At 45.5% G+C, this 14,339-nt stretch overlaps 1 protein-coding gene across 1 annotated transcript in view; it reads left to right on the top strand.

Annotated features, from left to right (window-relative positions):
- LOC139643953 (band 4.1-like protein 1) overlaps window positions 1-14,339 on the top strand; it is a 64,992-nt gene that overhangs the window by 36,172 nt on the left and 14,481 nt on the right. Inside the window, exons 3-12 of the mRNA XM_071519277.1 lie at window positions 205-372; window positions 4,463-4,567; window positions 7,379-7,421; window positions 7,697-7,772; window positions 8,219-8,437; window positions 8,804-8,891; window positions 9,024-9,176; window positions 10,017-10,114; window positions 11,247-11,422; window positions 12,052-12,302. Coding sequence (XP_071375378.1) covers window positions 205-372; window positions 4,463-4,567; window positions 7,379-7,421; window positions 7,697-7,772; window positions 8,219-8,437; window positions 8,804-8,891; window positions 9,024-9,176; window positions 10,017-10,114; window positions 11,247-11,422; window positions 12,052-12,302 — 1,377 coding nt within the window. The remainder of the gene's footprint in view (window positions 1-204; window positions 373-4,462; window positions 4,568-7,378; window positions 7,422-7,696; window positions 7,773-8,218; window positions 8,438-8,803; window positions 8,892-9,023; window positions 9,177-10,016; window positions 10,115-11,246; window positions 11,423-12,051; window positions 12,303-14,339) is intronic.

Raw genomic sequence — 14,339 nt, forward strand, 5'->3', positions numbered from 1 at the left:
AAGTGTAATAGATTAAGTGGAAATTTAAAAAAAATGGCTGGAGGTTAGTCTTGCTAAGGCACTGTCCTTGTCTACTGTCGTGATGCTGCTGCATGCAAAATATTTTAACTATTTCAAATATCCACTCAGGGATCAGCGATGACAAATTAAATCCATAACGGTGTCATTTGACTGTCTTTATTCTCATTTTTTTCCTGTGTAAAGGAGCAGAACTCCAAGCATCTAGATGAACACAGAGAGACAGATGACATGTCCGAGAAGACTTCCCCCAACAAGAACCTCAAATCGCCCCAGAAAGGCTCCAAGCGTCTGAAAACGGTCCTCTTCAAAGTCACCCTGCTGGATTCCTCTGACTATGAAGCGGAAATTGAGGTACGCCTGACGGAAAACAATTTGCATTTAGCACGTTCTCTAGAATTAGCCTTATTATGTTTTCAGCAAACCGTCGAGATGTAACGGCCCTCTTTTGTTTTCCTTTGTCGCTGCCTTTCCTCTGTGGGCAGCTGTGTGTGTAGCGCTGCAAAGAACAGATAAACCGGGCAAAGAGAATAAAAGAGAGGGTGCCATGCTGAGAACTTAGCAGGAGGCGAGGCCGAAGCAGTGTTACACATTTTCTGAAATAACGTACAGTGGCACAAAGAATGGTGTCGGAAGAAAGTCTCCATTGCCTATTATTTCTGCAGCTATGTAAAATAGAACGTTTCTACTAGCTGGTATAGGAAACTCAGATAGATGGAGATAGATGTGAGTCCATTGCTGTAGAAAAATGTGTGGAATGAAGGAGGTTTTTGAGCTTTTTTTCAAGGGACGGCAAAGTCAGGCCAGTCAGTCAGTCAGTTTATATAGTGAACAGTACAATTATATATCTGTTGTATTGTGCTGATATTTTACAACTCATGAAAACCAAGTTACATTTTATTGTTGTTACAGTCGATAACGTTACTGTCAGGTGTTTATGTCAGTAGGTTGCAGTTGCTACTGAGATACAGACATACTTAAATGTTGAAATGAGATGAAAGATGAAATGAGATGAAATGTTTTGTTGTTTCTTGTCGAGTTGATAACTTTACTGTGGATTTCAAATTGACAGCATTTGCCATAGAGGTCAGTGTCAACACTCACACACTGTCCCAACCCAGAGGCGTGTGAAGTAGTTGCTGTTACCATGGCAAATGGTGAAATCCAAACAAATAATGTGCCTATTGATCTTACTGATTTGAGTAAGCCTTTTATATGCACAACAGAAGTAAATAGTCCTGTGTATATACCATGTCATGTTACCCCGACTAATCAGTATACAGGCTACATCTGCAGCCCCCCTCCATATGCTATGATGCATTATACATAGGCTATAGGCTAATATAAATAATGTGACATCCCCACGTGAGCATGTCCCTCCTTTCATTCAAACTTCAGCCGTGATTCTCCTGTGCAGTGCCCTGGTTTGTAACTTTCCTACAATAGCGCCGTCGGACCGGACAGCATCTGTACTTGTTTGACCGGCAATAGCAGATGCCTCCGAGAAAATACCTCAATCTTTTCTCTCACAGACGTCTTTTCCCATGATTGCGCTGGAGGGAATTCATATCCTATTGCTTGACTGTGGGTATCGCAGTATAGCAATATTTTGAAGCTAGTTTCTGGTACAAGTCATAGGAGATTGGGTTTAGACTCGAGCTGTCTAGACACCCCAAACAGGGCATGATGCCTCTGTCTGGCACTGCTGCCCCCTGTACCTGAGATGGTGGAGTTGATTCAGGCTTTTCTCTGGGGCTAATCAGTGGCAGCCAGCCTATGCCACGGCCCAGTACCCTATCTCTGCCCCGCTTCAACCAGATTTCGCTGTAATGCAACATGGGACTGGAGAAGTACTGTACATGCCCGCAGGCCAGAGGATGTCCCTTTTGTCCAATAAAACCCCTCAGCACTGCCTGCTGACACAAGCGTTAGGAAATCTATAGTTATTACATGGTTGCAAGCCAGGAGCAGCCAAGGAGAAAATAGAATAGCAGTGTTATTATGACTTACCCCTTAGGATACTTATGCACAAGTGCGTGAAACTTTCTGTGCGTGTATGTGTGGAGGGTGTTATGTGTGTGAGTGTGTATTAGTACATGATGTAAGAATACTAAGCATGCTACCCTTTCACTAACCTCTCTCAGCACTGCAAAAACATTCTGACATACCTTTGGGCTTTTTCAACACGGTGACAATAGTTTGCGTTATAGTTATGAATGCCTTTGTGCCTTAAGTGCTCTTCCCTCACAATCTCCGGTTCACTCTGCTCTCCCATTCATTGCCAGAGAATGATGTACAAAGAAGCCCCTTGTCAGGCCATGTTTTTTTTATTTTTTTTATTCCTCTTTAAAAAAAAAAAAAAAAGCAGAGTGTTTTGGTGGCAGCCTTGAACCTCCGGGTCATGGACAGGCTCGCTCTCTCTTCCTGTCTGAAATTGCTGGGGTGGAACGTCAGGCCCGCCGTATCCAAACCTCCCCCATGCTCCAGGAGCTGATAATAACAGTGTTAAGGGAAGGCAGGCCGCACTTTGGGATCACTCTCCCCTGGAGGCGGTACCGCATCCGTGGGTTAATTAAGTCTCTTGTCATGGATGCGTGGCCGTGGCTCCCCGAGGTGCTCCGGCAGGGGAGAAGGCAACCCGCTCCTGCTCTCACCCACCCCTCCCCTCTGCTGTCCGGGGGAAACGCTCCGCCTCACTGTCCGCGGTCAGGCCTGGCTGGGCCGATGCGTAGAACAGGGCTATTTTGGCTGGAATTTGTGCTGATTAGTTGTTTTTATATGTTGCCAAGATTCTGCCTTGTGTTTTCCCGTGTTTATTCTGGTGGCGTCGCCGCAACACTCATCTTAGAGTTGAATATTTAATTGCTCAGGAGCAGGGACCGGAGGGACTGGGACACCTCAGTCACGGCTTATTAAGATTCCAAACGCTGATTTGCTTATTTGATTTTGCTTGCTGTCACTAATGTCACACAGCCTCTTGCTTCCGTGTACACAACCTTGCCATCGGGGGCCTACGGAGTGACATCACGAGGGCTTATAAGTGCTTCCCAAGTGTTGCTCCACCATCGCTTCGCCCCTAATGAGGCAAAGGAGAACCACTTTTTCAAGTCCTGGCCTTGAGATATTAAGGAACAAGGCAGGAGAGGGATAATACTGCATCTGTTTCCCTGGCAACCGCTTGCTCCATCTTCCTGTCACCTCGGAAACTAGGCTCCAGGGAAGGAGGCTCCCTGTCCAAAGAGAGAAGCACACAGATTTCTGGTTATACACCTCAGGAAATGTGTGTGTGTGTCTGTGCGTGTGTCTGTGTGAGTATAACTGTGTCAACATAGGCTACTCAGTGTACTAATTTCATTAAATATGGAGTGGAACTCTAGCTGTGAAATACATACCAGAAGGATTATATTGTGTTATGGTGAATAGTATTTCCTGATGTAAGAGTATCTTATGCCCAGTTAAAAACAAAGTAGTTTAAGCAATACTTCCTTGTTCAGTTCCTTGACTCTGACTTCATGTGTATGAGTCTGTGTGATTTGTTGATGCTTTTTGATATAAAGCCTCAATATGAGATTTGACATTCAGTTTCCCCTGACAGTTACAAAGTGGTTTTTGAGGTCTGACCATAAAGTTGGGGTTTTATATGATCACGTTGAGATGGACCACACTTACCTGAAAATCTTGAAAAATCCTGAAAAATCACAATATTGCACTCCTTTTTATATCTTTCAGGTTTAATTCTCCCCCTCTCTATCTCTTTGCATTGCTTCTATGCACCATGTAGCTGGATTGCATCCAGACTCTGTAGAAGTCCAGTCACAATGTGAGCCTGACCACTGCCAAATCTAGTTTGAGGCTCCTCCAGCAGTGAGAGCGTTTTGAGAGTTTTTTTTTTTTTTGTGCATCCTGATGTAACTAGTCGATAAAAATCACATTGAAACTTCAAGTTATTCAAACTTCACCGTCTATGCATTTCACTTGTCCCCGGGAACGTGAAGAGAAAATGCACCCGAAACGCTCACACTGAACTCTGTCGATAGCCGATATCTGTGCATACAGTACAAAGAACAATCTTCCCAGCAATTCAGAGTCCATTTTCTCTGTCAAGTGTTTGATGCACTCTGACTGTAACACAACACCCAAGGGCTGAGCTGTTTTATTGTGTTGAGAATCACGGAACAGGAAAGCAATCTTGACAAGCACAGCTGTCTCATAGGGTCTGATGCTGGTGAGGCACATTTTTCCCTATAAAATGGAGCTATATCAGTAGTGGATTCTTAGGCGCACTCTTCAGCAATACAGAAGGGAATACGCTTTATCTGCACCGTTGCTGTTGGTTGGTGCTATTTCATTTCTACTTGAATGTGGTTTTTTTTTTACAGTTATATGCATACTGCTGTGGATGACCTTTTTACGACTGCCGTGTCATGTGTGTTTGCCTTGGCAGAAACACTCCAAAGGACAGACCCTGATGGACATGGTGTGCGAACACCTCAACCTGCTGGAGAAGGACTACTTCGGTCTGACCTTTTCCGACACAGACACCCAGAAGGTTAGTGAATAATGCACCGCATAAACCTTACGGGACAATTCGGCTCATAAAAATGTTGCCCACAGAACAATCTGAATTCCTCTCACTCGTCGGCGGGGGCCGGCTCTGGCAGGGGTGCGCTATCCATCATTCAAACGGGGACGGAAAACGGAAATTTCTATGCTCCGTCAGGGTCCGGACAACAGACAATTCAACAACTTTTAGAGTTGGAGAAAGCATGAAAAAATACGCCTCATCAACTCCTTGTAAAATGCATGGAGCTTTAGTTATCCAAACATTTCTTGGAGGCAGAGCTGCTCTGGAGGCAGAAGTAATCTCATTGGTTGAGTTAAACCTCCATGGACAGAGCCAAATTACCACACTTTCTTGAGTTAACTAGAATGGCAAAGAAGGAGCTCTGGTCAAAATATACAAAATGTAAATGGCAATGACTTATTTTCTTTCATTAATTCATGACCGTGGCATTCGTGATGTTGGAAGGTAAGCAGCTAGCTAACTAGCTTACCTAGACAGCTATAGTCTAGTATAGTTTGAACCTGGAAGGTCAGCTAGACTAACTGACTAACCTAGATACCTTAGCATGGGTGGACTGCATTTTTTCAGTTAGTAGCAAGAGCGCTAGGCTTCAAGGTATTAGTCTCCTCTCTTAACCCTTGCCTTTTTAACTGTGCTTCAGCTGAACATTACTTAGCCAGAAAAACTGTGGTTCATTGGCTGCACATTGAGGTCAACCACTAAGATTATTTCTGCCTCCAGAGCAACTCTGCCTCAGAGAAATGTTTGTACAGCTAAAACTCCAATCTGCTCACAAAACATTTGGACAAAGTCGTTCTTCCTCTGATCTTTGTTGACTTGTTAAAGTGCACAAGCCAAGGTCATTGTGTTATTATCATGTAATTTTGGCATGTAATTATGACAATTACGACATTAGGCTAAACTGAATGGGCCTCCCTGTCAGCTCACATGAGAGCTGTTTTGTAGATGTGGGCTTTTGGTTTTGACTGATGGGAGCCTCCCTGAGGGCAGGTATGTGATCGCACAACACGCTACAGAGGATTCTTCTGGCTTTTGAAGATAGGAAAGATGACAAGGAGCAAGTCTCCCTTAACATCTGCAGCATATCCGCTGTCACCATCATCCGCTTGTGTGTGCTTTGTTAGCTGACATGTTGTGACTTGATGTGTGTCTGATGGCTGAGGTTTTGGATCTAGCGCGGATCTCGAGCCATACACGCGGCGTAATTGGGGTACAGAAGTAAACAGGCACGAAGTTCAAATAATTTTCTCTCTCAGAGTGCAGGCAAGGATACTCCTTAGATCAACATGACTGGCTCTTCAAAGACCGGCTTATCAGAGTCCAGATTGAGCCTCCTGTCTGGGGTCATCTGTGATTTGAAGACCAAACAAGACGGAGAATTGAAATGTCATTTCAGATGCCCTTTCTCTGTCTTTGTCGGAGGGATGAGGATATAATCTCTGCGCTCCTTGGGAGAACATCTATTGTACATGTGATTTATTTTTGAACTAAGGTTGCAAAGCTAGAGCAAAGCCATGAGCAGTCAGTGATTAAAAGTTCCTCCTGCTTTTCTACAGAGAAAAAGCAAAGCGGCGGAGAGTGCTTTACTAATTGAGCGCTCTTTGGCCTTGGCTGATATAAAATAGATTCAGGAGGACGATAAATACTTGCGGCTCATTAAAGTGTTTAGCAGCCTGATTAAGCACGGGAGGAGTTTGTGCGTGAGTCTGTGTACGTGTGTGTGTGTGTGTGTGTGTGTGTGTGGAGGCGCATCTCAAATTAGCAGAAACACTTGCAGTTTGCCCAAGATGGCCACAGTATTGCAGTCCGCTGCGCTGCTTCAACCTTTCATGCTCCTGATTCCACACTGACTGATGTGAAAGCGGCTGCCAAAAAGACTTTCAGCATTAATAAGCAGCTGCTGTGTGGTATTCAGGTTAGCGAAGATCACTGTCAGCTCTCTGCAGTAGGCTGCAGCAGACACCCGTTTGTTTGTGTGTGTGTGTGTGTGTGTGCGTTTGCGTGTGCCTATGTGCAAGGGTGGAACTACGAATTACATTTACTTTGCTACATTTTGAATCACACCCATTTTGTTTGGCCAAGTGTCACATGGCCGTAAAACTGGGTGTAATTGTGTTGAATGGAGCATGTTGATTCATGTTTTACTTTGCTGATGCACTTTATTTTGCCCTCCCTTTTTCACATTTCATGGGAAAGGTCATGGGAAAGGAGTTTGAATGACGTACATTTTACTTTGATTCAAGTGGATTTTTTCACCATTTATTCACCAGAAACAATTGAGCACAGTAACAGTGCTTCTGCTTCAGCAGGATATTTCGGTGGTGTTTGCACCGCTGCCTACCGTATGTGTCACTGTGCCTCAGCTCGGTGTTAAACAGAAAGGGCAAGGTTTAAAAGTGCTCACAAGGGAGAGTCAAGTGCGCGTTGAATGTCACACATCACAGCTGACGAGATGCCCAAACAAACGGAAAAAAAATCTGAAGTAGTGCCCCTTTGTGGCGTAGCAGGTCGCCGCGCAGATCGGGTGTGATGAGTTCAGATAGATAACTGGCTGGTAGTCATTTAGCGACACAATGGAGAAGCAGATGCTTGAATTAAATCTGCACACCGCACATTGAACAGCTCAGCAGGGGAGGGCACGCTTTCTTTATTTAACCATATGGAGAAGCTTTCATTAGGAACACTGTCAGCAATTAGAGCAAAATGTGACACCAGGGTGTGCATTAGTCATGTTTCCAGTCCTGCCCTGTGTGAATTCTCCCTTCTGTCTTCCAGAACTGGTTGGACCCCTCCAAGGAGATCAAGAAGCAGATGCGCAGTGAGTTTCGGGGGCCATGCTAGTTGAGATAATAAATAATTCAAATCGTAATTCAGTTGTGTATATTTGGGGTTCTGTTGTTTATTTGATAAGCAGAATTGGATTTGTTGGCATATCAATTGTGCAAACAAAGTTGTGTGTGAACCACGTAAACCTGTCATGAGGTAGACGCAATTCAATCACCGGCTCTGCATTTCAGTGCAATTTTCCTATTACAGTCATACGGGCATCATTACACAAAAGTACATTTCCATGTAATTGCAATCCCTCCTCAGACTCTCCGTGGCACTTTGCCTTCGCTGTCAAGTTCTACCCTCCAGATCCCTCCCAGCTCACTGAGGATATCACCAGGTATGCAAGCAAATGTGCAGAAGCCACCTCTACCACACACACACACACACACACACACACACACTCACAAATATGCGCTTACAATTTAATCAGCTGCAACTCCTCTGGCTGTGCTGTCTCATGCTCTTCTTAGTTAATCAAATGAAAAATGTCTTACACGTGTCAGTTCTGCAGATGATTTGCCTTTTTATTCGCCAAGAAGTACGTGTTTACATAGAAGTATTGTAACAATTTATATGGCATATTTGCCCCCATGTCAAAGAAGTCCAAATCCCCCTCCTTTTTAGAGGATTAGAATTGGAATGCTACTAACTGCCATGGATTAACTACACTGAATGCTTGTTGGAGCTCGCCTTTGCTGAGGCCCGTTTGACTGCCAACACCCTCCTCTCCTCCCCCCTTCTCCCTCTCTCTCTCTCTCTCTCTCTCTCTCTCTCTCCTGACAGATACTACCTGTGTCTGCAGCTGAGGGACGACATGCTGTCGGGCCGGCTGCCGTGCTCGTTCGTCACCCACGCCCTCCTGGGCTCCTACGCCGTCCAGGCCGAGCTGGGGGACTACGACCACGACGACCACGGCTCCGACTACGTCAGCGACTTCCGGTTCGCGCCCAACCAGACGCGCGAGCTGGAGGAGCGGGTGATGGAGCTCCACCGGAACTACAAGTACACACACGTGCTATTGTTTTGACGCGTCTGCATATTCCCCACGAGTTATTAGTCAGCGGTGATGGATGCCGTCGCATAACCCGTAGTGTCTGTCATTAACCGTGCACGCCGTTGGAGCCTTGCCAATGCGTCAGCACTTACTCAGTTTAGAGGGTCTTCGCCATGCTCTGATTTGGCATTGTTTGTTTGGCATGCGCCCAAGCATTACGCTTAGGGGATGCAAGGGGAGATTTTAGAATGGAATATATCAAGCATATTACCGAGATAATTCTGCTCCCGCTGTGTAAGATCATGGGTTTATTATTTGTGATTTAAGAAGGCCTGTGGTTGTTGGTTACAGATATAATCTTTATTCTGCCGCAGGGGTATGACTCCAGCAGAGGCTGAAATTAACTTCCTGGAGAATGCTAAGAAACTGTCCATGTATGGGGTGGACCTCCATCACGCTAAGGTGAGCCGTTGCCTTTTCTTATTTTAATCAACAGGCAAGGCGGGTTTCAAGGATGAATACGGTGTTTTCATCTTCTCCACATTCTGGTCACAAATAATTTCTGCCTCTTTTGTTGTCGTTTGGCCGCCGCAGGATTCTGAAGGGATTGATATTATGCTGGGTGTCTGCGCCAATGGCCTGCTGATTTACCGTGATAGGCTTAGGATCAACCGCTTTGCCTGGCCAAAGATCCTCAAGATCTCCTATAAGAGGAGCAACTTCTACATCAAGATCCGGCCTGGAGAGGTAAGTGAAATGGCTGAGGATAATTAGGCCACGGCTTCAAATTTGGTCTATTATGAGTGTTGTTGAGAACTGGCAGCACAGCCAGCGCAGAAATGGATGTGTGGTCAGTTGGGCTGAGCAGAAAGCTGGAAAATCCTCCTCCTTTCACCTCCAGTTTTGCTGCTCTGCAGGGGCAGGGTCTATAGTCCGGCCCTCCTCGTCGTGCGGTGCGGCGCTGCAGCTTATCCTCCATGCTGAGCCTCGGTGTGACAGGCTGTCTGGGCCAGACCCAGTCAAGTGACAGAGCCGCACAGTGAGCCTGTGATCGAGCCAAATAAAGAGCCCCTTTAACAGAGCTGGTGCAGCTGCAGCCACAGCCAGAATAGAGGGATAAAGAGTATAAATATAGAGCCATGAAATGCCTTCCTCCTGTTTGCTCCCAGTGTCTGAAAATTGGATGTTATCCTCCCTCTGCCTTGATCTGCTCCGTTCTGTCCAGTCGGCAGTGGGTGGCTTATTGGGAAGCAAAGTCTGCGTTGTAATGTAAATGCATTTACTTATTCACGGACATTCATGGGTTTAACTACATTGTGGCAGTAGTGTTTATGCCAGCTCACAGAATGGTCTGGGGTGACAACCAGACTGATTGCTTTATAGACTCTGTGCATGTGGATAGTAACGGGACGCAATAGGTTTACTGTAATTTTTCTGAATGTGTCAGGTTGTCCTAAGCTCTATTCTTTGTACCAAGAAAGGATTGAGGACAACACAATAAATGCACCTCCTGCTAAATACCCCCCCTCCTCTTTCTTCACTCACACATTTCTTTCTGTGTCCCAATGTTCTCCCTCTCCTCTCCAGTATGAACAGTTTGAAAGTACTATCGGTTTTAAGCTTCCCAACCACAGAGCTGCAAAGAGGCTGTGGAAGGTCTGCATCGAGCATCACACCTTCTTCAGGTATGGATCGATCTGCTCTCATGGTTGGATGGTTTTCCGTTCAATGCCTATCAAGGCAAAGAAAACATTTCCATTTCCATGTGTATAGCTTCATTAGTTCATTGAACAGTGTGCTGCTAAATGTAGTTTCTGTGAAAATCCTAGTGCTGAAACTGCCACCCTCAGGATTACTAATAATCACCTGATGAATACTGATTCTGACAAGTTTAATTCAGCTACAGGTGTGCAGTAGGTGCAAGACTACAGTTCCCCCACACAACAAGAATATATTGCTAGCATGCCGTAGGTACATTCAGTAAATCGTCATACTATGTTAATGGCTGATACAAATCCAGCTTGAACGGCCTCAAGATGTTGCTGCAATTCAATTGCACCTGTTCAGAACCTGCTTCTTCTGGGAGCATATACAAAACAGATAGATGTGAAAAATACATATATAATAATATACAATAAGAATACAATATATCTATCTATCTATCTATCTATCTATCTATATATCTATATATATATATCTATATAAATATAGATATATATATATATCTATATATACACATAGATATAATATACAGTAAAAATACAATAATTTTACTTTGTCTTGCTCCTCCGACGCACCTGGCGCATACAGTAGTGCAAAGATCACCTTTTTTGTTTAAAAATACACACTCAAAAGTTTGGTTTTATTTGTCCCCTAGCCAGTCACTAGTGACTGACGTATCCAGACGCCAGCGAATTTACCAACTTTACCAAGAATGTGGGTCAATTTGGCAAAAATATTGTTTTTGCAAATACAATATGTTGGTTAAGGGGGTGATTTCAACAAATCTATCCTGCTGAAACACCAATGAAAAACCGTTGCACGAATGGTTCAAACCATGTAGTCGCGCTTGCAAAGGTGCTGATTGGCTCGATTGTTTCTCCGAGCGAGAACAAGCCGTTGCCTAGAGCAACACCAGACTCTCTGAATCACTTGAAAAACCTGAAAAGTGGGCGGGACGCCATTCAAGAGTCTGGAACCAGGCTAACTTTGAGTGTCTCAGAAACGGAGTCCACCAGTCACTTCTTGCCGCACGGTATGTGGTCAAGAACCATTGCTTATTACAGTACACCAGAATGTATCTTTTATTGTCTCCAGGTTGGTGTCTCCAGAGCCTCCTCCCAAGGGCTTCCTGGTGATGGGCTCAAAGTTTCGCTACAGTGGGAGGACACAGGCCCAAACCAGACAAGCCAGCGCTCTCATAGACCGGCCTGCTCCGCACTTTGAGCGCTCCACCAGCAAGAGATACCTGCTGTCTCGAAGCTTGGATGGAGGTAAGCACCGCTATTGCTGCCCACCAGATCTGTTTAAACTTTAAATTCAAAAAACAGTCTGTGTCTTGTTTAAGTGTGACATTTAAAATGCCTCGTGAGTGAATTTCTGCCTCCGGATCTCGTTTGGTTTTGTATATGAAAGCACAGGCTCCATTTTGAACGACGTTATACGCGGAACATAATGTCAGATGCTGTCTTATAGGGTTTGACTGATTTATCGGTGTGCTGATATATCAGCGAAATCAGATATCAGCTTGTCAGTGTCATCCACTGCCAAAATGACGGAGTTTCTACCCTGAACATCAACAACCTCAACCAAATAAATCGTTCCAGTGTGGTGTGGGAGGATTTTACTCAGCCCGCTTCAGGGCTGCGTTCAGAAGCTGCCAACTCACCTAAAGGAATTTCATTTTTCTGGGTATTAACGGAGAGTTTTAGTGTTACATGATGGTGTAAATGCTATTTCAGAGGCTTCTCCACACTGACAAGAATAAACGTCTGGGGTAAACACTGAATACTAATTTTTCCTGTATTTTTTGCTAATATCAGCGTTTAAAAACCCATATCAGTCGAACCCCACTGTCTTTATCCTGACTTGTCTCTGAGAATAATTCAACCCATGTCACCAGCAGAGTTCTCGCGGCCGGTGTCGGCCATGTGCGAGAACCACGACGGCCTGTCCCGCCGCAGCGTCAGCGAGCAGCCTCGCCTCCGCAGCCCCTCTGTGGACGAGCAAGAGACCGAGCTGGAGCCCAGTCTGGACCAGGATCAGGACCAGGACCAGGACGAGGAGGACCAGGACCAAGAGCGGGCCCAGGAGACGGAGCACGACCAGGAGCAGGACGGGGATATCACCCCCAGCAAAAAGAAAGAAATCAAGGTACTCTAGATTTCTCGATGGAGGTGTTCAGGACTCTTCGAGGGGGTCTTTACAGTCAAGCTAGTGTGAGAAAGGGGTTTTAGTCAGCTGGTAGTTTAGTGTGCTCAGAGACACGGTGGGGACTGCAGGGGTGCTGATGCAAATGGATGCAGCGCGAGCTCCTCGGGCCCGCTGAGGCTTATCCTGCAGGGCTGCAGTGCTGTGGTGGCTTTGGTGGATTTAGCATTACTAACTCTTCTCCTTTCACTCCTATTCACTCAGGCTTATATGCTCACACTACACTGCTCATAAATCCCACTAACAGCTTTACAGTTTTTAACCCTTTGCCTCATTATGCTGAGACATGCAAACTCGACTTTCCCCAAGTCCTCTGTCGCTAACGCGCTCTCTCTTTTCAACTCTTTGCTGGCCAAAAGGAGGAGGCTGGGTCACCGGCTGACAGTAAACAGGAGGTATTTGGTGTCTGGTGACCTCTGTCTGTCTGTCTGTCTCTGTTCATCCATCCCTTTGTCTTTCTCTCTGTCAGTCTGTCTGTTTGTATCTCAGTCTCTCTCTGACCGTCTTCCGCTGTAGTGGGCATTTGTCTGTTCAAATGTGGCAATTACAATCTGGTTTATTATCACTGTCATAGAAAAGCAAAAATGTGCTGCCATGCGCCACATACATGACTGAAGCTGCAAAGGCCTCATTTGGACTTGTGTATGTTATGTATATTATGACATGGCACAGTAAAAACTAATATTAAAACAGCTTTAGAAACTGCTCTGAACTGGTCAGGTCCTGATTTCAGAGCAGCTATGACGGTGTCGGTAGTCATCGTCTCAACTTTTATTTTGGCGTTATATTTACACGGGTTTTCAACATCTGTGCAGGCCATCGTGTCAACATCTAGTCAGTGCCAAAGTGTTTGCTTTGATGGCTTTTTAAATTTCCAAATTGTCAAATTTGACTTGACACGGTCACCATTCAGCTAGCTGATGCTGGATGAGCATGTACTCTCTCTGTCTGGCAGTGACATCACTGGGCCGCTTCAGTAGATCAGCTTGATGTTGGTTTGTGGCTGGCGCAGCGCTGTCTCTGGCTCCGCTGCTGTATGATTGAAATTTTAAGCCGGTCATCCTGTCTGCCTGCCTGTCTCCCTCACTGACTTACCTGCTGCCTCTCTGTCTCTGCATTTTACCCCGTCCCTAAACCCACTGACCCCGCACCCTTCGCCCCCCTCCCCTCGTCCTTCCTCGCCCCCTCTCCTGCCCCAACTCAGCTCTCTCAGTTGGACCGGGAGGCCACTCCTCGGCACAAACAGGAGGTACAGCTCCCTGTCTTCAGCCCTTGTGCTCCGTGATATGTGCTACCGCTCCTTTGTCTCTCCAGTTCAGCCTTTTTACCGACGGCGCTTTGCCTGCGTTCCGCTGCTTTCCCGAACGCCATAACGATTTGTAACAGCGCCAGGCAGCCGTGAGCGCACAATACTAGACCTGGTTTGACAGATGTCCGGCGAAATACATGATTCTCTGTTGAAAAAGGGAACACTGCAATTCGATGGGTGCTGTAAGAAACTAGAGTAAATTGAAATTCTCTTTTCTCTCAAAGAGCCTACAAAGCACCAGTACATGTTCCTCACTGTTGTGGAATATAATAACTGTTATCACTCTAAAAAATATATATAATTAAGTCCTGAAATTTGATTACCACGCGAAGTTAATAAATGTTGCATATTCATTAGCTCATCTACATTAGCAGTTGTGTTCATTTTGCGTTTGTGCCTCAGAAAATAATTCATATGCTTAATGTAATTATCCTTTTGTTCGCAGAGGGATTCAGTAGCATCTTAAATGCCGTTTCCCTCCATAGACGGCCGCACAGAATAGCGATGCGGTGACAGCGGCCACAACGGTCTTCAGGAAAACATAAGTGTAACCAATTCATCCCCATGGCATCCCCTCCTGTGCACATCCAGTATTATCTCACCGCCCATTCGGTCATGCATCATCAGGTGGCAATGTGGTCTGACTGCGTCGAGTCGATGTGATCGCTGCA

Source organism: Centroberyx affinis, unplaced genomic scaffold, assembly GCF_046629955.1.
Source record: "Centroberyx affinis isolate AG114_WGS23_722 - 3 ecotype Tasmania unplaced genomic scaffold, CSIRO-AGI_Caff_v1 ptg000678l_1, whole genome shotgun sequence".
Taxonomy (NCBI): domain Eukaryota; kingdom Metazoa; phylum Chordata; class Actinopteri; order Beryciformes; family Berycidae; genus Centroberyx; species Centroberyx affinis.